Source organism: Corapipo altera, unplaced genomic scaffold, assembly GCF_003945725.1.
Source record: "Corapipo altera isolate COAL_440 unplaced genomic scaffold, ASM394572v1 78, whole genome shotgun sequence".
In the NCBI taxonomy this organism is placed as follows: domain Eukaryota; kingdom Metazoa; phylum Chordata; class Aves; order Passeriformes; family Pipridae; genus Corapipo; species Corapipo altera.
Genome location: NW_020884904.1, coordinates 7,283,324 through 7,306,984, shown reverse-complemented (window position 1 = coordinate 7,306,984; position 23,661 = coordinate 7,283,324). Strand labels below are relative to the sequence as shown.

At 36.4% G+C, this 23,661-nt stretch overlaps 1 protein-coding gene across 3 annotated transcripts in view; it reads right to left on the bottom strand.

Moving 5' to 3' along the window:
* The window catches only part of CARS (cysteinyl-tRNA synthetase), a 33,123-nt gene that overhangs the window by 5,615 nt on the left and 3,847 nt on the right, over nt 1-23,661 (bottom strand). For 2 of the 3 annotated variants that reach the window (XM_027651036.1, XM_027651037.1), the window contains exons 2-19: nt 21,688-21,933; nt 18,847-18,938; nt 17,953-18,041; nt 17,551-17,647; nt 16,998-17,096; nt 15,913-16,062; nt 14,530-14,670; nt 13,718-13,806; nt 12,466-12,587; nt 10,504-10,616; nt 9,860-9,988; nt 9,516-9,645; nt 9,117-9,220; nt 8,039-8,136; nt 7,121-7,310; nt 6,564-6,632; nt 4,657-4,738; nt 206-286 (exon numbers count right to left, since the gene is read on the bottom strand). In XM_027651036.1, the coding sequence (XP_027506837.1) occupies nt 206-286; nt 4,657-4,738; nt 6,564-6,632; nt 7,121-7,310; nt 8,039-8,136; nt 9,117-9,220; nt 9,516-9,645; nt 9,860-9,988; nt 10,504-10,616; nt 12,466-12,587; nt 13,718-13,806; nt 14,530-14,670; nt 15,913-16,062; nt 16,998-17,096; nt 17,551-17,647; nt 17,953-18,041; nt 18,847-18,938; nt 21,688-21,933 (2,121 nt within the window). The remainder of the gene's footprint in view (nt 1-205; nt 287-4,656; nt 4,739-6,563; nt 6,633-7,120; nt 7,311-8,038; nt 8,137-9,116; nt 9,221-9,515; nt 9,646-9,859; nt 9,989-10,503; nt 10,617-12,465; nt 12,588-13,717; nt 13,807-14,529; nt 14,671-15,912; nt 16,063-16,997; nt 17,097-17,550; nt 17,648-17,952; nt 18,042-18,846; nt 18,939-21,687; nt 21,934-23,661) is intronic. The other variant, XM_027651038.1, reaches the window with a different exon arrangement.

Below are 23,661 nucleotides of genomic sequence, written 5' to 3'. Positions count from 1 at the left end.
CAAATATAGTTCTATAATATACATTGATACAAATGATAATGTACCATTACATATGGTACATATATATGATATGATATAGTTTTGCAGTCCTTGAGTTTGTTTCATTATTCCAGATTAGCCTTGATAGTTTGTTCTCACACTTCTTAGGAAAACAGTAGGATTATAAAAACAGCTACCTACAAAGCTGCAAGACATGATTGGATACCTTCATGATCTTCAAATCGAACTCCAAGTTCAGGAAGGATGTCATCCCGAAGAGCGTCACTCAACTGCAGCACTTCAGTTACTAAACAGTATGAAAAGTACTTTTAGTGAATTAAGATTTGGTGAAAGTATAGTTCTGTCCTGCTACACAGCTATTTAAATGCAATTAAGAAATTGCCACTCTCTCACATAGGCCAGAGAAAGGTCTTTTGTTTTAAAGGGATAAAGCTTTTAAGTAAGTCCTGCATTATTTCAGCTACACAGAGAAGCAGCATGTTTCTTTGCAGGGATTTCAAAATCATAAATTTCCTTCAAGATACCCTCATTGTTCCTGAAGGAGAACAGAAAGAAAACCCATGTCAATTCAGAAATCATGCAACAGTTCTGCCATGGTATAATGAAAGGGTATTTGACTCAGGAAGATCCTAATGGGTGCTGTAGGATTTCCAGTAAGAAGGTTAAGAACCTAATTTTAGAAAAACCCAAAACTAACATATCTTGTGCTACATCTAACCTTTGAAGGACTATGATTTTTTTGGTTTGATACACATACATTTGTCAGAGCAACTGTAATCCAAACATCCTCTATTTTATTTCAAGCAAGCTAGTTGCAGTAGAATAGAGAATTTTCACTTAGATTTCCAGATGGTGATCATCATGACTATTTTTTTTTCCTTGCAAACTTATGACAGCAAATGGTTAAGAACTCAAGACTTAGCTGAAATAGATGCCTTCAGGTCTTTAAAGTAAAATAAAACTTCACACAAAATATTTTCCTGGATGAGAAATTTTATCAGCTGAGCAGTAACAGAACAGTTAAGAGGAACTAAATGCATCAAGGATACCTAGTATGTTGCTGGTGTGAACTCAGTTCTGTGGCATTTTTTATACACAGTCTTGTATTTAGGAGGAACACTTACTAAGTGTGACAAGATAGATACTTGGGTTAGATGATACTAAGTGTTTACAAGAAACAATTGTTCTTCCTTTCAGCAACTCTCACCTGGTTAAATCTAAGAAGTAATCAGGCTTTCAAAGGTATTATTTCTGGCAGTAGAAACTCCCATCCAGGCAGTGTGCTAAACACTGCACATACTGGTAGATACAACTACCATTGCTCAGCCTTCATCTCTTCCATAATTCTCAGAGCCTCAGAGAGCTGAGAAGTGAACAGAGCACCAACCATTCTAATACCATAAAAAACAACAGAAACCCTATTTCATTGCATGGTAATATTCTGTGTTCTCTCTCTTTGTATAGGAAACCATTGCAGCTTATAGAACCTCTTTTGTCTGTTGTAAAATATGTTGCTATTTTTCTTGATTCAGAGCAGTTACACACAGTGAACCACAATGATGTTTGATGCAACTCTAAATAATCCATTAAGATAAACAAGGGATAAGATTGCTTCACTGGCTGTTAACACAAAAGATGTTGGCTCTAACCTAGGCAAAGGAATTACACTTATATCAAGACTGTATCAGATATACCTACTGCTTATTCAATACAACAGCATCTGCACAGTTATAAATGTTTACTTATCTAAAATCATGAATAATTGAAAGTTTAAGAAGAAATCCATCAAGGAGAAATGTATAACAAAACATGTATTATTTAGGAGAGGATACGTCCTCTGATCAATCTTGTCATCCAAAGGAGCCAGCACTGTGCTTCTTAAGGCTAAAATGTGCCTGTTCTTTGCAAGCAGTACCATCAGAGCAAAGATGTTTAGGGATTGAGGAGGGGGCTGTTTATGGGCTGCCTCAAGACATCAGGAGGCATTCACTGAGGACAGTGACCAGGAAACTAGTGGGATAGTGCCTTATCATCAGAGCCCATGAACAACCCAGCAGCTAGACACGCCTGGGGCCTGTGACTCTTTCCCAGACCTCTCTTCACGTTTTCTGTGAATTTCAAGCCAAAGAGTACTGGATGTGAAACAGATGTTGAGCTGTTGTGAATGGGAACACTGTAATGGGGAAGAAGACGATGAGCTTGAAAAGCACGGTGAGAATGCTGGATGTTAAGACTCATAGCAAAAGACAAGAGCAGGGAATGTTACAATGAGTGAGGGCAGAAGGTTTCCTGGTGTGTCCTAGAAGCAGCTTAGAGCAAGATACCACATGGCAACAGAGCCCATGGTAGGAAATGAAGACCCAGGCAGAGTTCAGACATGGACACCTTTATTAATTTAAGCAGATGTCCTGAGGTTAAGAACCAACAACTGAAGAGACTTGCTCTTTTTGGAGCATCTGAATAACAATTTGTTGCTAATAAGAATTCTTCCCAAGCACTGGCAGCTGTAGTAGATCACAGATCTGCTCCAGTGTGCATCCTTGCAGAGACAACTATACAGGGCTTTTAGCTGGTCAGGTACTGAAGTACTTGACCAAAATGTCAGGATGAGTAAGACAGATGCTTGGACCAACCAACCATTGATGCATTTCATGGAGGTTTTCTGCATTTTTTCCCCCTGTGCAGCCAGCATGGTGTTTTGCTTTTTCTGTTTACCACCACTCCTAAACAGGTTCACGATTAAGACTCAACTGCAAATGATCAGTGCAGGTTTCCAGTTTGAATACTAATAAACTTAAAAAATAGAGAATTTAATTTACTAGCATCTTTGAATGTTAGACATTTTGGATACTGCAACATTTTTGTAGAGTATATACATTGATTGATTCTTACTAAAACCCATAGTTTTACAAATGGCTATTCTGTGAAATGTTTTGTACATATAGATACATTTTCAAAGTATATGTATATGGATGGGTATATTTGTATTACTCTGGAGGTTTTATAGGAGCCACATAATTTTATTTTAACCTCTAAGAATACTGCAAGCAATACAGATTATTTTAATTAATATTTAACACAATCCTGCCAGCATCAGGCTATGAGCAAACTCCTTTTGCTCACAGCCACATAGAGGCAATATCCCCAGCCACTAATCAGAACAACTTCTACAGTAATTTAACACTTCCTGCAAGCAAGAATTTAATGGATACAGGGAAACAAGTCTGTAGTATGTCAGTGCAGGTCCTGCCAACCACCACTCAGCTTCCATATATCCAAATAGTTTAACAGAAAGGTACCTCTCTGGTCAAATTGCAGAGTGCTCTGTACCCCAACCAAACAGAAACTAGATCCAGCTGCATTCTTACTCTCCATTTTCAGGCAAAAAAAATCAATACCTTTCAAGTACGAAACTCAAGTCCTTGTAAGCAGTCTAGTGCCAAGTATGTTCTAAAAATGATCTACAAGAAGCCCTGTGATATTTAAACCTTACAATTGTTAAAAGCAAGGATCTGTTTAGCTCAACCATCAGAATGAAAGACAAAAAAAGCCTTACATAAAATAAGTATTTACGTTAAATACCAAAAGGCCAAAACTCACATTTTTGGCTGAGGATATATACACAAACTTCTTAAATTAATTCAAACCATAGAAAACATTTACTGTTGGAACTAATAAGCCTATTTCTCAGCATCGATTAGGCCTATAGGAGTTTGACAGTAATAGCTGAGTAGTCTCATTAACAATTACAGTTTCGTGCTTTTAAGGTAAACTCATTAGCCATTACAAGGACTCCAAACAACAGCAAAATAAGAGTTCACAGTCTTTGCCAGCTGAATAGGTTGCCAGACATTACAAGTAATTTTATATTTCTGTGTAATATATGGGTTACAATGTATAAAAGTGCCCTGTTTTGCCTCAAGGACAAATCTGAGTGTAGAAGTTTTAAGAATACAAGAATCAAATACATATTGAAGACATGTAAAATTCCACAGGGAATAGCAGAAAATAATAAGAGCTCCATTAGGAAATAATCAACCAGTAAAATCAAAGAGGGCTTAATGGAACAACCTTTTTAACATTATATAGTTCTGCTGCCAACACACACAGCATGATCAAAGCTTTTCAGAAGGATTAAAAAAAGCACCCAAAACAACTTCTAGCAAACTCCCATATGAATTCTCCAGAAAGAGCACTCAATTACCATCAGGGAAGCTACAATTCCAACTATGCTAACAAATAATAATGAGCATCTTGGGCTATTTAAACGCAGACAGTATCATTGTGCAGCAATCTACACTTCTGATAGAACGCAAGCTCCCTGAGGAAGAGATCAGGGGTACTTTCATACCTAGAAAGCAGGGAGTGCCTTAATCTAGGAAAACAACAGCTAGACCTTGTCATTCCAGACATTTTAGATTCTTTAGGAAATTAAAAGAAAGTTAGCCTGTAAAAGATCCTCAAATTAAAGAGACAGGTAGCAGAGATGCAAATATTCAAACAAGCTCGGACTTAAAGATGTCTTACTTCTATTCTCTAAGCAAAGAGAGGGTCTATAAGCTGCCCCACACCCCCATCTCCACCCTCCTCCACCAGTTTGATTCCTACAACCTCCAAGTCTCATACACAACAATACAGGAAAAAGTGAACTCTCACCTTTCTTCTCTCTGGCAATTTGTCGCACTCCTTCTCTGAACTCAGAAAGAACTTGCAGGTATGGCATCACTGTAGATTCAATCTGCAGGATCATTATTTCCACAGTTAGCTAATCATCATTTAGACATAAAACATGTCCTTACCCACTTCATATTTATGTGTTGTTGGATGGAACTTGACCCTTAGGGCAGATCTGTATCAATAAAAATTGTCTTTGTTCTATTAATGTGAAAGGATAGACGATAATTTGCATTAGCTGTCAATTTTCCTTTTGTGCAGATAAAATCAGCTTGTGAAGTTCAGTCTCTCCCCATTCCCTTTTCATCTCCTTTCAGCTAGATCCACAACTTCCACAGGGCTACGTTACAGTCCAGCTAACTATAATGCAGTACAGGGATAAAAATAGCACTCAGATGAATTTGCTCCTTCATGTTCTGTCTTTTCCTACAAAGGGCCAGCTGTTTATCAAACATAATACCAGGTGAAGCTCATGTTAGCACTTATTTTCATTAGGACACAGATATGTTCCTCAGATGTTAGCTTATGCTAATTGTATGTATTTCCAATAGAGTGCAGTTGTTTGTAGTCCTCACACAATTCCCTCTCCCACAAACAGCGGGGAAATATTACTGTTGAATTATTTCAGGTGTAAGTAAATGCTGGTCATGAAATCTCAGAGAAAAAGTCCTGTGAGTCCTGCTCTCAAGGGTGGTAATTAGCAACAGCAAGCTATTAGTGGACAGCAGTGACCAGTTACAAAAAACAACTCCAGATCAGCGCTGTCTGCCAACACTTCTCTGGAATCCCAAGAGGAGAAGCCAGGCACCCAGGGGACTGCTTAAATTAAAAATTTCATTACTTTGGAGGGTAGGGGAGAGAGAGAAAAAAAATGCACACTTTTGTCTCCCTTAGAATATCCACATGTCTGAGCTAAATTAAAATTCACTACTGATGAGCTTGGTAGGGAATACTGAGCATCTTCCTTATTGTATCATTTCTGGAAATTTCCACAGCACACTAATGTAAGTATTTGCATGGGCAATTATCAGATGAGTGTTCATTCACGTTCTTCAACCACAAGCAAGCTTTCCTCTTCCTTTGATGAATAAAAAGTTCAGCTTTTTTGTTACGCCAGTAATGTTTCATTTATTCCTTCTAAGGAGGAACAGAAACACGTGGTCACACATCTTTAAATGCAGAAAAATACTTGAAAACAGCATTGATGTGTCCATGACAGATTTTTTGCATGAACAAAGCAAGCAAAGTTGATAGCTTTCACGTGGAGTTATTTCTCCTGCCTGTATCACAAAACGTTGCTGTTATTACAGAGCCCATCAGCACTTTCAAGAGGTATCCCTGAAGTATTTCCAGAAAACTTCTGCATCACAGCAGAACTGGTTGGGTCACAGCTGGGTGACAAAAGCAAAACAGCCTTCAAAAGCCACATAAAAACTGTGGCTACAAATGAGATCAGAAAAAGAGATTGAAACGTGGATAAAGCTCCAGCTGCCTCCAGGCTGGTTTTGGTGTACCACAAGGAAGTTTAATCAGTATAATTATATTTTTGAAACTACTTAGCATACAAATACTTGTAATGAGTCTTTAGAATGTAGCATGTGCTGTCTGTAATTCACATGTGGTTTCTGAAACAGACTCATCATTCAGAAGACAAGGTAATTATTTTTCTGGTTGCTATACAATTTGTCTGTCATTAAATCAAACAAACCTATAAAAAACCCCAACACTTAAAAGAAAAATCCTGCTTCCTAAGCCAATTAATTACGTCAGATTCAAAAGCTAAAAACATAAATAATGTAATTCAGGTACATATCAGTAATGTCATCACTTTAACAAGCTTTCAAAGGACACAGAGTAATTTTGTATAGTGTACTTTGTCCTTCACTTACATTTATGTTTTGACTGTTCCCTCCAACAGGAAAACCAAGTGCATCATCACTTTCTATGGCACCAAAAATCTGGTCGAGGAAAAAGAAAAGAAAAAAACCACCAAGTCACAGGCATGCAAAGAGTAAGCAAAATCACATGTACTAAGCTTTTGAATAGTTCTCATTTAACCCACAATTCACAAATCTAAAAAGATGATGTTTTGATTTTTAATTGTTACAGCATACTAAGCATTGGCTTTCAGATTTAGCATTAAAGCTGTCAGATTTGACATTCTGACTTCATATTTTTTCTACTATCTAATTTCCTGGCATATGTTGGGGGCTCTCTACTATTCAAGGGAACATTAGCTGAAAATATAATGTAACAGAGAGGACTCAAAATCGTTCCTGCTGCAGCACACACTGTAGTTTGGGGTTGTTTTGGTTGGGATGTGGGGAGGAAATCTCTAGGGACCTGTAAGATTTAAACAAAGACTGTACTGATCCCTACACACTTGAGAACACAACAGTAACAAATGCACAGTGCAATAGCAACGTTATTACTTAATGTTACATACCTTTAGCATTTGAGTGAGATAGGAACTGATGTTTTCTAAAAGAAGTCTGTTTGGCATTTGTCTGGAAGACTTCTTCGCAGCAATATAGGAGTTACTCTGACTGACTAATGAACGCATTTCTTCTAAGACAGAGCGAGTGTCAATATTGTCACACAGTGACTCATGAATTGCTGCCTTCTTCTCGTAAAAACTAAGAAGAAAAAAATTGGGGTTTACTACTGATGTCAGAAACACCTGCAACTTACTCTGAAGAATCTCTATTAGAAGAGTAAGGGGACCTAAAAGTGAGATAATCTTTTATCGGTCACAGTTTATATTTGAAGGAAAAATGAATGAGCAAGAAAAAAGAAAGGCATTATCATGACGCTGCTGTTTTGCTGCTATGGACAAAGGCAGGATAATCTAATTGGCGAAAACTATCCAAACAAATTACATCAAACACTTTTTCAACAACTGGCCTTTTCATGCAAGTTTTTTTAAAGGAGTATAAATTGCTTATTTAGTATCTTCTTGTGCTTACTTTTTATTTTTTTTTTACAGTATTGCTCTTCTATCCCTATGTATCAGCCAGTTGTAACCACTGGAAATTATTGGTCACTTCTCAGATAGAAGGACAGGATTTCAAGTAGTGAAGAAAACGACAGCTATCTAACAAAAAGTTCTCTTTCCCTTCACAAACAGTGTGACAAGGCATGCCAGTGTACTTAATATAAACAAAAGGGAAACTAAAAATTTCATCTTATTTCATAAAGTTATCACAAGATTAAATTGATTGCTTGTAAAGAGTTGGAAGGAGCAGTGGAAATGCTACAGACATAACTATCACTATAAACATTGTAAGTGATTTTGTAAGGAAAAAAAATTAAACATGTAGCTACACAATGGCTATCCAGAGAGAAGCAGAAATGCTCCACTCACTTTTTGTTCAGCTCTGCTTCTTGACTTTCCCATTTCTGAAACTGGCCTGTCACATCAGTGGGAGCTCGAAGAATATCCTTCACATTTAAAAAGAACTCCTATAAAAGAAGAATATAGCTAAAAATCAGTTTCAATTAGACATAACAAGGACTTACTACCAAAGGGCATTATTTCTTATTCAGCCTTCTAAACTTTGTGAGTTCAACAGCACTTCAGCCAGGACTACTGAAAGTCTGTCAAGACAAGGAAACCCACACATTTTGCATAACTCAGGAAATCACAGCTGAGTTGTAATTCAGTTCTGTCTCTTGGCTCTGTCACTGCATGATACACTATCATACTTTAACAGCAAGCTGCTCATAATATCATTTTTAAAAAGTTTAGGCAACAGTTCTCATGGCAGATTTTAAAGTTTATTGCTAACAATGGAAGCTGAAGAATAAAATGGCTTTATAGCAAGGATCTGTTTCATGTGGGCATCCAGCTTGGCAAAATGTCATTTTAACCTATTCTGTGGCCCAAAACAAACATTCTACATAAGAGGCAGAATAGCCTCAGCTGGACAGACCAAGCTCAACAATCTCAAAATGCTTTTGGAAAATGTAGGTTTCAATTACGGCTTCAAACTAAGCAGGGACAGGACCTGTGCCTGACCCCTCACATGCCCACAAGGCACAGAGGCAAATGCTCAATGTATGTGGTGTGGAGACAAGGTGGGAACTATACTCCCTCTTTGGCTACATTTGTGTAAAGTCTCACCTGGTAGACATGTTATGAGTGTTTTGGACTGAGTTCTGTAAGCAAGCTGAACTGAGAAATTAATCTTGTGTGTAAGTGCCAAGCTGCTCAGAGATGTCAAAACTGGGAAAGAGCACCCAGCTGCAGAGAAATGTAGCAATCTGGAATTTACCTGAGTATTCAATGGCAGCTCAACAAACACTGTGACATCCTACCTGATGAATTCAGAAAGCAAACTCAGCCAGGGAATAAGGCCTATATATCCTTGGAGTTCTATTCCTTGAAACACATATGACAACGCAAAGTTTAGAGCTGGAGAAGGAATGGAAAACTTACTTACATTCATAAACTTCTCATACTGAATAGCTGACTCCATGGTATTACTTGAATAATCCAGTGTATCCTTCCAAGAATGCATGAGGAAAGCCAACCGTAACTGTCGTGCTATTAGGAGTTTCAAAATAAACAAGGAAAATTATCATAATCTAAAGCATTTTTATGGCCTCCAGTACTGCAGTGGCTAAGAACCTAATTTTTAAAATTCTTCCTATCACTACATGTACCAAAAAAGCAAGAACTCTACTATCCATACAGATAATACCAACAAGGAACAGAAAAACAAGGAAGCTGTTCTGAAGTTAGTGAAGAAGAAAGATGTCTGAGGTTACACTGAATAACAAAATTACCAGTTACCACTGGAAGTATATCAAAAGTATTCACATTCCAAAGTAATATTTACCTGTATGTTTCTTCAGTGCATCTTTTATGGTAATAAAATTCTTCAAAGATTTGGACATTTTACAGCCAGCAATTGTTAAGTGGCCAGTATGCAGAAAATACCGAACCCAGTGATCATTTTCAAAGTATGCCTGCAGGAAAAAAACAAAGCCCAAAGACTCAATACTGTTTACATATAAATCCTGAAATAGGAAAACTTAAAGAATAAAATCCTGAGAACCAAAACATGTGTTTCTACAAAACATACATCAGGTTTTAAAATTTGAAATATGGATTTATGTAAGTTGCAGCCAAAGCGAAGCACATTGCTTTTTCACTGCAGAAACTGAAGGCCAGTTCATTCACCTCAGACTGTGCCAATTCATTGTCATGGTGGGGAAATCGGAGATCAAACCCTCCTCCATGAATATCCATTGACTCTCCCAGAATGGATCCAGCCATTGCAGAACATTCAATGTGCCAGCCTGGACGACCCTGTTAAGAAAAAGACACTACTTGACTACCAGTAATTGTTTAAGCAGTTATGGATCTGAAGAAATGGGATACACTGTTACTAAAACAACAAAAAAAATTCTCAGTGTCAGTTTCATAAAAGTAAACTGTTGCATTTAAAGATCAAACCTGGCATACACATCTGTAATGTTTGATTATCCTGTTTACTGTTCTTTTAAGAATTACATTATTTGTTTTGATCACAAGAGAAAAAATGGAAATAGAACTTAACTGCAGATAAAGCTTATTGATAAACAGAGGACAAATGACCAGTAACAGCCACGAAAAGCCTGCATTGCAAACTTCTGTTTAAAAAGTGTCAAACAGACTGTTTCACGTCCTAAGTTATTAAATAAACATTAACAACTGAATCTTATGACTGAATACAATATCTCCATAATTTATACATTGTTAATATGAGGTGAGGCAAAGTACTTGTGTAACTGTGCTATTTAATAAAGTGTAGAAAATCTAAATCCTGATTACCATGTCCTTACCTTTCCCCATGGAGAGTCCCATGAAGGCTCTCCTGGCTTGGAGGATTTCCATAAAGCAAAATCATTTGGAGAACGCTTCTCACGTAAACAATCAGCTGAGATGCTCAGGTCACCTTTAAAAAGAGAAAATGGAAATATACACATTTTACACCAGCATTATTGATTTTTGGCCTTGCTGTACCTCACATGAAGTGAATTTAAAAAAAAAAAATTCAAAAAAGACCAAACCAACCCCCAAATCACTGAACTGTCAAAAATCTTCATAATCAACCCTTGATAATCCTTTGGGACTTTGATTAATGTTTGGTTGACAGGATACTTGACAACTATCAGCTGCACTGCTTTTTAAGTTTTGACATGAGATTCATCTACATTCTCTCAGCAGGCACAATTCCAGTATTGCAGTTACAGAAAAATAAATACAGAAAGAAAAAACCCTATACTCATTGACAAGTAAGATTGCAGAATCAATTCATTCCAAAGTTAGATGGATCCAAATTAAGACTACTATTGTCTTGATGTGCATACACAAAATGGTCATAGGATACTTTTTCCACCTCTAATCTCAGCTGCTGCACAGAATGGCTGTTAAATGTTAAATAGCTACATTTACTGTTCTGTTGCCGTCACAGACGTGTTATGTACTATGTGCTCTTAGCTTCTTATGACCAATTAGGTGGTACTCTCATTATAACATCTTTAAAACACAAGGAATTTACCATTTCTGCACTACTGCCCAAGACTAAAAGTGGTCAGCATAAAAATCCAAGACAGATTTAGGCTAAGATTGTCAATGTTAAACTTCTCAATTAGTTTTGATGTACAGGTGGAGATACCTGCAATTTCCATCGTTTGGAATATGATACGTTATGCACTTTAAATACAGAAATATTTTGCTTTTATTTACATTAATTGCAACTTTCAGATTTTACTGTTTCTGCTGCTTGTAATAATCAAAATTACATTATCTGTCCAGGTAACAACAATCATCACAAATGAGTCAAAGCAGCTAACCTGACAAGTAATAACTTGATACCTGCATATTCTTCACTAGTTACATTAATCATTCAGCATCAGTCACTATTTGCAAAAGGACATAATTTAACAAAAGTGATTGGTTACACATGGTGGAAATTACATATTTATGTTACCACAAAGACAGTGGTTTACCTATCACCTTTTATTTCACAGAGAAGATTTCAGCTATAATGGTTTCAAAAAGGGAAAAAAAATCATACCCATTTTAAGTGGCATCTCAGATATTGCTAGTTTCACCTAGTATGAGTGTCCTGATTTTACCTGGTACAAGTGCTATATTAAAACCTTTTAATATTCTTTTTATGCACTTTGTGGATGATTTGCTACTAAAACTGTACAACCTTGGGAGCAGATAACAAATGAGTCTGGCTTATCAAGTGTTTTAAACTAATCCTCTGCTATATCTCTTTTCAAAAAAAATCTATATTTGGATTTGGTTCAACACAATAATGTTTACAAAGTAAAAACAGTTCTCAGTATTAAAAAGGAACCCACATATTTGTCATTAAATAACCACAGCCTGATGTGGAGACCTTTCACCTGGAATGTGGAAGACCTGGCTTCAAGTCTTTGTTCCTACACTGAACCAGATGAATGGCCAAACAACTGGGCCATGGCCAAATGACTGAGCTATTCACAATTCTAACCAAAGAAAAAAACCCACAAACAAACAAACAAAAAACCACCCCAGAAACATCCTAGAATAAATAACGTTTCTTGGCATTTTCTAATTAAAAACTTGTAGGGAAGTACTGCCTCAAGCCACAAAACTTCGGCAAAGAAATCTGTTGGTAAAGGAAGTGCAGCAGGTAAACAATTCAACTCTGAAAGTAACTGATTCCTATGTCACTGAAATCAATTGAAGAGACCAACACATCATCAGTTTCTTCAGCAACTTAAGCAAATGTTATTTCCCCTTTTTACCTTCACCCTCTTGAAGAGCTTTTTGATCCCCTACAGCTTCAGGAACCAACTTAGCATACGAGTGTTTTTCGCTGGCATCAAACTTCATAGTATCAAAGTATACAGATCCATTGGACACATACCTGAAAAGTTAAAGATCATTATTTAGCTAACTTTCTACCACAAGTTAACTGATTTTTATCCCCAGAATCACCATCATAAGTTCTCTAGTGAAACCACTCACAGGATGGTACTGCTCAGTTTTGTAAAGATGACTTAGCTGAGCCTAAGTTTTAAGGTCTTACCATAAAGGCTTCGGACAAATCATTGAAAGTCATAATAAAATTGATGACAGGGAAAACAACTAACATCTTTTGTAAAGCTCTTAAGAAGTGAGATGTCAGGTAGCAGTCACAACAGAAGAGATACCTACAATGCCTCTAGGACTTTTAATATTTTGCAACAATATAACATAAATCACATTTGTTTCACAGTCCATTTTGTACTCCTTTGCTTTCCTCATTTTGTCCCACTGTAGCCATAACAGCCCTGGTAAAAAGGTAAGTTTCAGGATTACCATGAATGCTGATACTTCAGTGGAAAGAATTTTGAACAGTCCCCCTGCCCTTTTTTTTTAATGTATGTTTAAAGAAACATACATTAACAAAAAATTATGGCACTCAGAACCACAGCCTTCATTTATTCACAATCAAAATACACTCATGTAAAAAAATTCAGGCTATTAACAGAAATAGAACACCAAAATTTCAGATGGAAATCTCTCATGATATCTAGAGACTTCTAGAGCATTAGCTTGATTTCCAAATACAGACAATAGACAATGGCAGAAAAAGAGTACACAATTACCATTTCTAAAAATGTATGCTATTTACAACTGATTTCTAGCTATCAACTCAGGTGTCAACTTTTTAAATCCCTTGCTGAAGGCCAGAAATCAAACACAGTTCAAGTGAATGGGACTTTGACTATTTATTCTAACGAACAAGGATTTCACCCTAAAAATTTAATAATCTAACCTCTCTTTGTAGGACATCATAAAAAGTATGGAATAGCACATTTTCGCCACGTGAGAAATAACAGGTCTTTTGCAAAAGAAACTGAAATTTCTTTATTTGATGAAAAACTGCTTCTGGAAGAGATTACTATTGCTCATGAAAACAGAGAAAACAGCTCACAGCTAAGTGCTGAAACCAATCATTCTGGCTTTGATGCAGTATAAGGGCACAACAAAAGCACCCAGTAGCAAACTTACCCATAGCCATTATCCACAATCTTCTTCACAAAATCCACAATTTCTGGCACATATTCACTAACCCGTGTTAAAACATCCGGAGGTAAAACCTATAGATAAAAAGTAGAATTATATATACATATATATTTATACATGTGTAAATATGCACTAAATATATATATCTTACATATTGGTTAAAAATTTGCTCAAAAGCAAGTGCTAATAAAATCTAACACTCCTATTTCAAGCTTTCTGCTCTGAAACAATGTGCTGTGGCCATTTTTATCTCAGCCTTTAAGGTGACATTAACAACAAACTACTGCAGGAGATGCCAGCTCTTCTGGCAGAACAGGCAATAAGTCCCTCTGATTTGCAGGTAAATAAATAAACCCTCACTGATCTGAACCATTGCATGTGACACAGCACTTCATCTGTAACAGACAAATGTCTTCTTGATTGTTATCATCACATAACTTCTTAGTGGCTGAAGACTTTCAAGTAGTCAGTCTAAATACTGAGGTTGGCAGGGGTCTCCTGTGCAGCTGAGAGATTCCATCTCAAACTTCTGGATCAGTTTACGATTATTAACCCACATTACATCAAGAGGAAGGCATGGAGTGCACAATCAAACTTGATCACCAACTAAGTGACTCTGATAACACGCACAACAGATTTCAGATTGCTGGGATGGAAACAGAACAGGTGCTAATTTAACAGCAGCCTACTCATATCAAAGAAAATTCTTGAAAGCTATTAAGGAGCTAAATCGTATTCTAGGTATTATAAGGCACGACACATAGACTTCTAGAACAGAAAACAGTTCATTTACTTACGTTGAGCGCTTCCATATCTTTATGAAATTCCCCTTCCCAGAATTTGGGGAGCTTTGAGAATATGGAATTGTCAGTCACCTGACTGCCAAATTTTGTGTCCAACCAGTCAGACAGCAAATCTTTGGCTTCTTCCAACAGTTTCTATAAAACAATAACAGAAAGTGCAAATGATCAAAGACTTGCCCTGTGTGAATTCCGCAGGAAGATCTTATTCTGAACAGAGAGGTTTGCTTAAGGAACAAGACTCTTGGAATGAGGCACTTAGTAATGAATACAGAGTAATCCATGTTTTTACCACATTTTTATCATATTGCCCTTCATAAATATAGATTAAACAATCAGAGAAAGGAAGATAAACTGATAATTGATATCTGTTTTGATATTAATCCCTTAAATTGGCATCTGGAATGTATGCTGTAAACACCAGCTGGGACCTGCAGTTAGACCACATCATCTGTTCACCCATTGCTATTGGATAATCTAACAGAAGCCCTATGTGCACATTGCTAAAAAGTGTCTCAAAGACTAACTTGAACATCAGCAAGGAAAACATTTTAATCTTATATTAAAAGATTACATTTTTTACACTAGGATATAGTGCAGAAGATGTGATTGCTTAGATTTTAGTGGGTTTTAAAATTCTGTTAGGTCAGTATATGCTTTTATAAAGGTATATTTGATATTAGAATAGCTGGGCCTTTTAAAAAAAAACATAATTTAGAGTGAGATTCTTCTCAAGAAGGGAGCACATATTCTGTATTTCCCACAGTAATTATCAGAAATAATCTGAAAGGAAGAAAAGATCAAAATGGAAACCATTTACTAAAAGACACGAGTTGTATTGACTGACTTGGTTACTGGGACAGAACCATAGCACATTAAAGTCAACATGATTACTATCACTAAATGTAATTGTCTTTAACAAAAATAATCCTGAGCATAACTTTGTGGGATGTATTTTCTTCTCTGATCAGAGACAGAAACACTTGTGTAGAAAACTGCCACCAGTACTGGAATGTCAGAAATGCAGGTTCAGTAACCTATACTGAAATTAATCCATCAAGACAAAATAGTCAAAGAGAAGATCTAAGTACATAAAATAGAAAAGTCCTCATTGGAAAGGTAAAAAATAACTGAATAATTATCACAGTGTGAGGAGAAAAAAAGCCCTAATTGATAAACACAGCATCCAAAACTGAATTAAAGAATCAAATTTCCTGTATTGAATGCAAAGTACTGAAAAGTTCACAGCCCCACAATTCCTCTTTGTATGAATAAGAAGTTCCATAACGTTTCAAGGAATTACTACCAGCTAAATATTATTTTTAAACCTCTTAAGAATTATAAGCCAAATATAAAATATACAAAAGAGCTCAAACTTACCTCGTGACACCTGTTGATCTCTTCTGCAGGGAGTTTTGCTTGCACAGCTTCTTGTAGAGGGTCAAAAGCAGCCTTCACTGCATTTTGAATTCTTTCCAACATTTGCTTTTTATCTGGGTCTGTTGTCTCATTTAATTTAACTGAAAAGAGCTACAATTAAAGAAAAAATTAGAAAGCCACTTGCAGCATAGTAGCACTATGTTCCATAGACAATATTTTAGCCACATAGTACCTTGTTAGTGATGAATAATACATTATGCCACAGAAAAACCTTTTACATCAACCACTGAAACATCCTCATCAGAAATAAAGGTGTAGTCCAAAGAGTTTAGTTTGCAGCTGAATTCAGTTTTTCAGAAATACTTTATAATCACTACATCATCATCATCATTACTGTTATTTTCATTTTCTATGCAGCTGATCAACTTACTTACACAGTTTTTATCACAAATCTGCAAAGAATAACCTTTAATGTGAAATAGAGAGAGATTAAATGCAATGCTTAGGTCAGGCAAAGATAGCTGGGCAAAATTTCCACACCTCCTATTCCCAGGTCTGTATTAAATTAATTAGAATGACAATCTCTTTGTGATCTGTAGTTCTAAAAATTACCAGAGAATCACCTTTCCTCACCTTCAGTCCAGAATACACAATTTATTAAATCCCTAAAGCTTTGAAGCCTTTTTGCTCTTTCCAAGGTCATCAGTGGCACAAAAGGGAAACCTCCCAAGCTTTAAAATATTACGGACATTCCACCATTTAAAAACTCTTTTAAAGGATTAAAGTTTGAATTCTAACACACAAACAGCCAAATGCTTTTTGAGCAATACATGCACTCACAAATAAATACTAGGAACACAAAAATTTGGCATGCCTTTTAAAGAATTCATCCATTCTAAAACAATGGAAAAATCAAAGTGATGTGCAGTTCAAATGACATTTCTAATTTGTGTGGTACCAGGTCAATACAATAACTTAAACAAGCAGAAAGAGGTAGCAAAGCATGAGGCAATTTCAGATGCTTTGCTACGTTACTGAGTGAGAACCTTAGAGATTACGTAGCAAAGATTAAATATCATGCCCACCTCTGAGGCAGTTCTAACATCTTCAAGTAGCTGATCTGGTGTTGATTTGTTCTCTCTATACCGCTCAAAAAGGTAATTTTGTCTTGCTCTCTTGATGATCTACAAAGCAGAAATATGAAAATATTTTTGTGAAGTGACACATAGTGATACATAGTGCAAATAAAATCTATTACATACCAAAGGCATTTCAGAATACCTGTATATTTACCAAGCTCCAAGATTTACATGCAGGAATACAGATTAAACACACCATACAGTTACCTCAACAGAGTCATTAATTATCTCAACAACAGGGAAATAAAATAAATTATCTTTCTAAAATACTTAGTCTTCATTATTTATGACAACAGTCATTTATATATGAGAATATAGGGTTTGCTACCATAGGAATGCTACAAAACTGAGAAAATCAATACCTCTTTGTACAAAATGTATGTCTAAGTTAATAAGTGTAAGGTTTATCTTGGCTTATCAAGTGGCGACTACATGTGACTCTCTGACTTCCATGCTCAAAGTACAGTATTTTAGATTGGAATTTAACAAAAAACGTTACCTTATCATCAATATCTGTAATATTCATACAGTAGAAAATGTCATATTTAAAATAATCCCTCAAGATTCTTCTCAGGATATCAAATGAGATGTATGACCTAAAAACATGAAAGATATAGGAATGTTTTTAATGAACACCTCCAGTGTATTCTATTCTATGCACAAACCACTTCGATCTCAATCATTTTAGAGCAGTTTTAATTCACCCACATCTACTAGTAAGCTTTTAATCACACAGTGACATAATTTTATAACATGATTTTAACCTTAAACCTCAAGCATCAAGTTTAAAAAAACGTGTTTTCTAGTAATACACTCATCTAAATAAAGTACTCTTTTCTACTAATCTTTCATTTCCAATAGGCACTGTTATTACCTATATCATGATAAGGAACTGCGGTACCTGGCATGTCCCATGTGAGAAGCATCATAAACTGTTGGACCACAGCAATACCACAAGACCTTTTTTCCATTCTGAGGCTGAAATATTTCCTTAATTGAAAGAGAAGATAAAGTGATCAGAAGAAATTGAAGACACGATCTCAGGCCAGTAATAATACACTTGGAGATTGGAACATGAAAACATGGATTATAATTCCAACAAATTTTTACCATAAATTGAGATCACCACTAGCTTTATTTTGTAAGAGAGATAACAGGATGTGGCTGCTTATGTCATCTGCACTCTTATGAATCCAGATATCAGGTTACAAAGATCTGGACGAGGCAGGGCATTATTCAAGCTGCAATTGTAAAGGTTCTCTTTTGCACTGAAAAAGGTTACACAGTATAATCAGTTCACAAGTACTTGGATACTACATTCCATGTAACATTAATATTTTTAATATCTCTTGTTTCCCAAAGAACTTTCAAACAAAACCACAAGAAGTTTTACCAGTTTATATAACAACTATATAATTGGCAAGACTTTTTTTACACAGATAACATCCAACGAAAGAAACTGTGATTTTATTCTGCTCACACTGCCTGCATTTATGTGTATTACAGTTGAAAGCCAGGCTATTTTGCACGACAACTTGCAATTGGGAACTATATACTATGCAGTATACACATACAGACACAGACTTACAGTGTGTGTACACTTAGTGTGTGCATTATAACACCTGCCCATCAAAAACACTTGACTGATACAGCATTTCTGGCATGTGTTTGTTATCATTCCACAAAATACCACCCAGAGACCTGACTATCAAGAGAGCAAACCCTTCAGAAACAAACGTTTGATGACTGCTCTAGCTGTATTTCTATGGAAATCTCCACTTTTTCATTTACACACCTTACTGCGAGTCAGGCTGTTGTAGAGGCAGAGCTTAGAATGTTTTGTCCCTTCAGGGGGAGACCAGGGGGGCTGCACACGTTTGCCTTTACCTAGGAGAAAAAATAGTTTAAAGAAAACTGAAAAGACATTTTCCACAAACACACTTGCAATATAACACTTTCTTCTTATCATATCTTTAAGTTATTTCAAAAGAAAAAAACTCCACATATAAATAGACAAAGCAGTTTCAATCCTAGTAATCCAGCTACTTCTATTAGTCTCCTACAAAGCCACCAAAACCAAAGTAAATTATTTCAATCTCTTTTATTTTCTACTCTCTAAGTTGCAATTCCTCACAGTTTTTAATCCCAGTAACAGCAAGGAAGGGGGTATAAAAGTAAGAGCATGCAATTCAGTTAAATCATTACCAAGAGTTTTCAAATTTAATGAATTATTAATGAAGTGTTATGGCAGTCCTGGGCTTTCTGCAATGCTGCTGACTTTATTGTGATGGTGTTATCACAGATCTCATACAGAATTTGCAAAAACAATCTCCAGAGACCAGAGGTGGTCTCTAGAGCCAATATTGACAGAGTATGTGTACTCAGGGTAAGAGAGAGGGGAAATGGAAAGGCTTTTTATCATACATTGCTGCTATGTACACAAGGCATTTTTGAACACACTCATTTAACACAAATATGCTCCAGTTCAGCAAGAGGCTACATTTTGCCATAAAAGAGAGTTGATAAAGCCCAGAGTAATATTAGTGACAATATTCTTGCTTTTGTTTTCTCTTAAATTTGTAAGAAGTAACAGAGTTGTTAAACTCATGGGGTTTTTTTCAAAGTTGCAGTTTGCTATGCATAGGGCTGTTTACAGCTGTAATGATATTAAACTAATTATTGCATTAACTAGGAATGAAAGCAAACCAAAAAAATTCAAAAATACAGCAAGTTTGCCAGCTTAATACACACAGCACTGTCTTTATGAATTCTCATGGTATGCATTTTAACTGCAATTAAAATATTATACAAACTATTTGTTTTGACAACAAAATTGCCTTTCTGATCCTGTGTCTCAGGGTGCTCTTTATTAAATCTGTTTCTCCCAATATCTTCATATGCATATTTTGGCTGAAAACCTTCAAGTAATGTAAACATGCATGGTATAAAAAATTTAATCTCTTTTAATCTTCACATTATGAATCCATGGAAACATGTGTTGATTCTAAACATTTCATTGCATGAGGTATTCCTGAACAGAATACCTCAAGAGCAGTGTATCCATAACACAGATCATACACCAAGGGATGGATTTGTTTACTCTTTGATTTACAAAGATTACACTGGCATGCTTAATTGTGGCCAACGCTTCCCTCAGGGAAAAAAAAGCCTTTGTGGGTTAGTCTAATAAAAGATAAATCTGTAAAGCCTTCTTTACTAACAACCACACAAACGCTAGAAAAAACCCAGATACTGCAGCCTAATGTTCCCAGCTTGTGAGTTAGGTGTCACGTTAGATGCACTGCAGAGACACCCAGGGCAAAGTATACTGGTTAGTCTGTTCAAATACACCTCTGCCAGCTACAGCCTGTCCCCTGGTTGAACTGAAGTTCATTTGCTCTAGTCCACCCTGGGGCTCTCTGGTACATCCAAAAAATCCCCACTAATAAAGGATTCAAGGTCTAGTAAGCGTGGCAGATTCATGTGTTACTTTCACAGTGAACACTGCAGAAACCCATTCCAGGACTCCTGATACATGTGCACAAATCATGAAGATAAAAAGAGATAACCCTTTGGAAAGAGAGACTTAATATTAAAGATTTCGTGGACAGGAAAAGGGAAACCTTTTCTCATACTGCTCTACCCTGATCCATGAAAGTCTACAAACTGTAGTTAGTGGCATAAATCAGAGCCAGGGGTGCAGCTGAGGTCCCTTCTCTGCTGAAAGGAAATCAATAACCAGCACAAACACTTGCAGGCACACACACACACACACACAGAGTCTATTCACAGCAGTCTGATTTTAACTGCTGGTCTGCTAGGAATTGAGAACACATATGATGAGAGGTTGTGAGAAGATGGTATTGAAGTAATATTAGTCAACAACCAGCAGCAAAAATGACAGACACTGTGCATTCATTTGTAGGTATTGCAAGCACTATACAACAGCTCTGTGTTATTATTATTATTTCATGACTCCTTGAGCAAGGATCTCACTATAAAGCAATTAAATTAGACTAGCTCATTGGGAAACAGCTCAGGACAGTGACGCAGCTCCCAAAAATGCCTGCACCCATGCTTACATGATGACCTAGATTAACCAATTAGTATTTCCTCAAATCATCAGCAATGCCTAAATTACCAGAGTTAAAAAAGAACCCCAGACATCCTTTTTGAAATGCAGTGTTAATAACATTTGTAAGAGGAAGCGTTTAGTTTATTTTATTGTGAGTTTGTATATCATACATCTAATATTTAGTTACCTTTGCAAGGAAAAAGGTGGACTGAGCAAATCCTGATATTATAAGGAACAAGCCCAAATTCACATATTCTTTTACAACCCAGAAGCTAGCTAGCTTTTTAAAGAAAATATCCATAATCAAATTCTGTACACCAAGGAATTTTAAAAAAAAAAATAATAATTTGGAAACAGCTTTAACATTCAAATAGGTCAGTCTCTATCAATTACACAGTATTTGTATGCAAGAAGATTGTTATGACTTTGAATACAAGTTGATACTATAAATTTTAAGGTGTGCAAGAAAGTAAAAAAGGGAACTTCTAGGAATTCTCAGCAGTAAAAACCAATACAACGTCAGCTAGTCTATAACCTGCCCACCGGTTTTATATTACTCACTTGTTTGAAGTTTACAAGGCTCATTTTTTTCACTGCTGCCATCATAGATTGCTTCTATGTGTCTGTACCACCGGACAACATGGATATACTGGTCCACAGGTGGCCCCGAAAACTTTCTGAACACCTCCACATCTGCATGTGAAAATGTGAACCCCTGGATATAACTACGAGTGCTCAGGTACTCGTTCAAAGCCTTCACCCTGGCTTCCTCTTCACTAATGCTCAGAATAAAACTGTAGTTGGAAGCTGTAAAGAGAGGCACAGGACATTGGGTCAGCATTAAAAGAAGGAGATCCCATGACCAAAATATATCCTTAGAGTATACATCTCCCTCTGCAAATTAGCTCTGGCAACTGACAAGAAATTTGAGAAAAATATCTATTTCCTATTAACAGGATTATGCTCACGCTGTTTTAAGTTTTTTGAAGACATCATTACAAGGAGTAGTAAGGGCAAAAGCACAAGTCCTTTCCATGAAGAAATATAATCTACTGAAATTGGAGACAACTCTTTACACAGAGGGAACCTAACCAGCCCCTCTTTTCCACGCTGCTAAAACAGTCATCCAGCAAATATTTAAATACAATTAATTTTATACACTGAAGTTAGGCTGTGAATATGTCTACTGAACTTGAGCATATCCTTGAATCTTTGCAGGACTGTTGCCCACATGCAGGCTCCCAGCACGATGCTTGGTTACTTCTATTTGCTCTAGAAACCCAAAAGTTCAGCTGTTGCTGTATATTCCCATACTTCTCCTATACCGCTTTCTCTCCTCAGCATATGAATTATATTTCAAATGAGTAAGATCTACACAAACAGAAAGGATATTAGATTCTGCTCCTCTCTCACAATTTTTTAATTACATGATCTCTTTGGAATACAGGCAAAGCAGGTTCAGTTGTGTCTCATCTTTACAAATGCAGGGACACAGAGGAAGCAGCAAAAAGGCTCTCTGAGTTGGTGGGGATGCTGACAGTAAGAGCAAGCCCTGTGCAAGGCAGTGGGTACAAAGCACTCTGGAGGTTATGGCACTGGGGCTAGCCACTCCCTTTAGGTAAAGGCAGCATTCCTATTTTCCTACAATGATTCAATGTTCTGTTCATGTTCAAAGTACTGTATAAACACTAAGTGAATATCCTGCTTAGGTAGTGAGCCAAGAAGGTAATTTAAGTCAAGGTCATAGGGCAGTAAAGTGAGAGAGGCAGTGTGAGAGCACCTGTCCCTGCTCCCAAACCACGACAGAGATCATGGCCAGAAGTGTTGCTTCTCACACTGAAATGAACACCTGCACAAGCAGTTCCTAAAGCACTGGAGGTACTCACAGACCAATGCTCTTGGAAAGGCAAGAATGGAAGGAGACAGGGAAGTGATGGATATGAAAGGATGTGAGGAACTGTACAACTGAAAAGTTTTTCCAAATATCATCAGTTAAGGCTTTATGAGCAGTATGTTTTCTATATGGAAATCAATTATTAAAATATCCAATAGCAAGTCAGAATGACATGGAAATGGCAGCTAGATACCAAGCATGTTTTTGTTTGACTCTCTTGGGTATAAATGATATAAGATAGCACATAAGAACTAATAAAAAAGATCAATGATTTAAAAAAAACAATTTAAAAAATAGAAGTTCACAAAAGATTCATATACAAAAGCAAAGACAAACTCATGTAAAATCTCTCTGAAGAACTACTCATATAACTGTTCAGTATAAATAAGGAATAAAAAGGAAGTAATGGTTCATAACTAGACCTTATGGGCTTGTTTTACCCAGCTGAATGGGATTCAGTTTCAGCTCACATAGTTCATTTTACTATAAACTTTTCACGCTCCTAAGTATTTACTGATGTTTATCATCACAGAACTTCACATGTTTATACACATGAAATAGTTTGAAATAGTTGTGTTCATTAACTCTGGAAACCTAAGACATAAGTCTTCCTTGAATGTGAATTTTGTATACATGAATCA